We start from the raw sequence: 826 nt of genomic DNA, 5'->3' as shown, positions 1-826 counted from the left end.
TAGTCCAGCCGCGCCAGCGAGCAGGGCCGGTACTTGTCCGCCCAGAGGCTCATGGCTGGTGGAGTTCCCGGGCCGGACGCTCGAAAGTCCCGCGCGCGCGCTCCGCACCCAGCTGCCCAGGCAACTTCTGCGCACGACTCAAATCTCGTGACGTCACTACCGGCCGCGGGCGCGGAAACGACTTCAGGACCTTTCTTACTACGGAAGCCTAGTGCGGACAGAATTGGCCGCGGCCTCGTCCCGTTGTCATCCTGTTCATTCTAATCATTTCCCTTTGTTCTCGCCCTGTGTGATAGTTCAGGAACTATCCAGCAAAACTTGAAATTTGACTCTGATATTCTAGGCGTCGAATCTCTGGGTACCTTACAGAAGCTACTCTCCTTGATTCATTTCGTTATTCATTTATTCACTAATGCTTTCTACAGAAACTTACAAAATATTTACTGTGTCGAACTCTGTTCTTGACACTAGAATATGTCCGCGTTGTGGCTTTTCTCACTTGACAGGCACCCTATAATTTATTGAATAAATTGCTAAAAAGAGAGCTAAACTTTACTATCTTTCCTTACCTCCATTCTTTGAGGTTCTTACTGGATTGAAAGCAAAACAATCTAAAGGTCATGAAAAGCTACAGAAATGTGGCCTGTAGTAGAAAAGACATAAGTGAAAAATCAGACAGAGGCCGAAAAACCAGGACTACAGGCTTTATTAGAGGAGAAGCACCTGCCGGGCTGTCTCGCAAGGGGAGAACAGCACCACATGCAGAGGTGGGCATGCCTTTTGAGGGGCGGAATGGGAAGGGGTGGGGGGCTTAGTGTACTCGGCG

At 49.4% G+C, this 826-nt stretch overlaps 1 protein-coding gene across 1 annotated transcript in view; it reads right to left on the bottom strand.

Moving 5' to 3' along the window:
* The window catches only part of RFC3 (replication factor C (activator 1) 3, 38kDa), a 38,314-nt gene extending 38,192 nt beyond the window's left edge, over positions 1-122 (bottom strand). The window contains exon 1 of the mRNA XM_014530728.1: positions 2-122. Coding sequence (XP_014386214.1) covers positions 2-53 — 52 coding nt within the window. The 5' untranslated portion in view covers positions 54-122. The remainder of the gene's footprint in view (position 1) is intronic.
* Positions 123-826: the final 704 nt, after the last annotated feature.

Source organism: Myotis brandtii, unplaced genomic scaffold (assembly GCF_000412655.1).
Source record: "Myotis brandtii unplaced genomic scaffold, ASM41265v1 scaffold77, whole genome shotgun sequence".
NCBI classification, from domain to species: Eukaryota; Metazoa; Chordata; class Mammalia; order Chiroptera; family Vespertilionidae; genus Myotis; species Myotis brandtii.
Note: the sequence above shows the minus strand (reverse complement) of the source record. Positions and strands in the feature narration are given on the sequence as shown.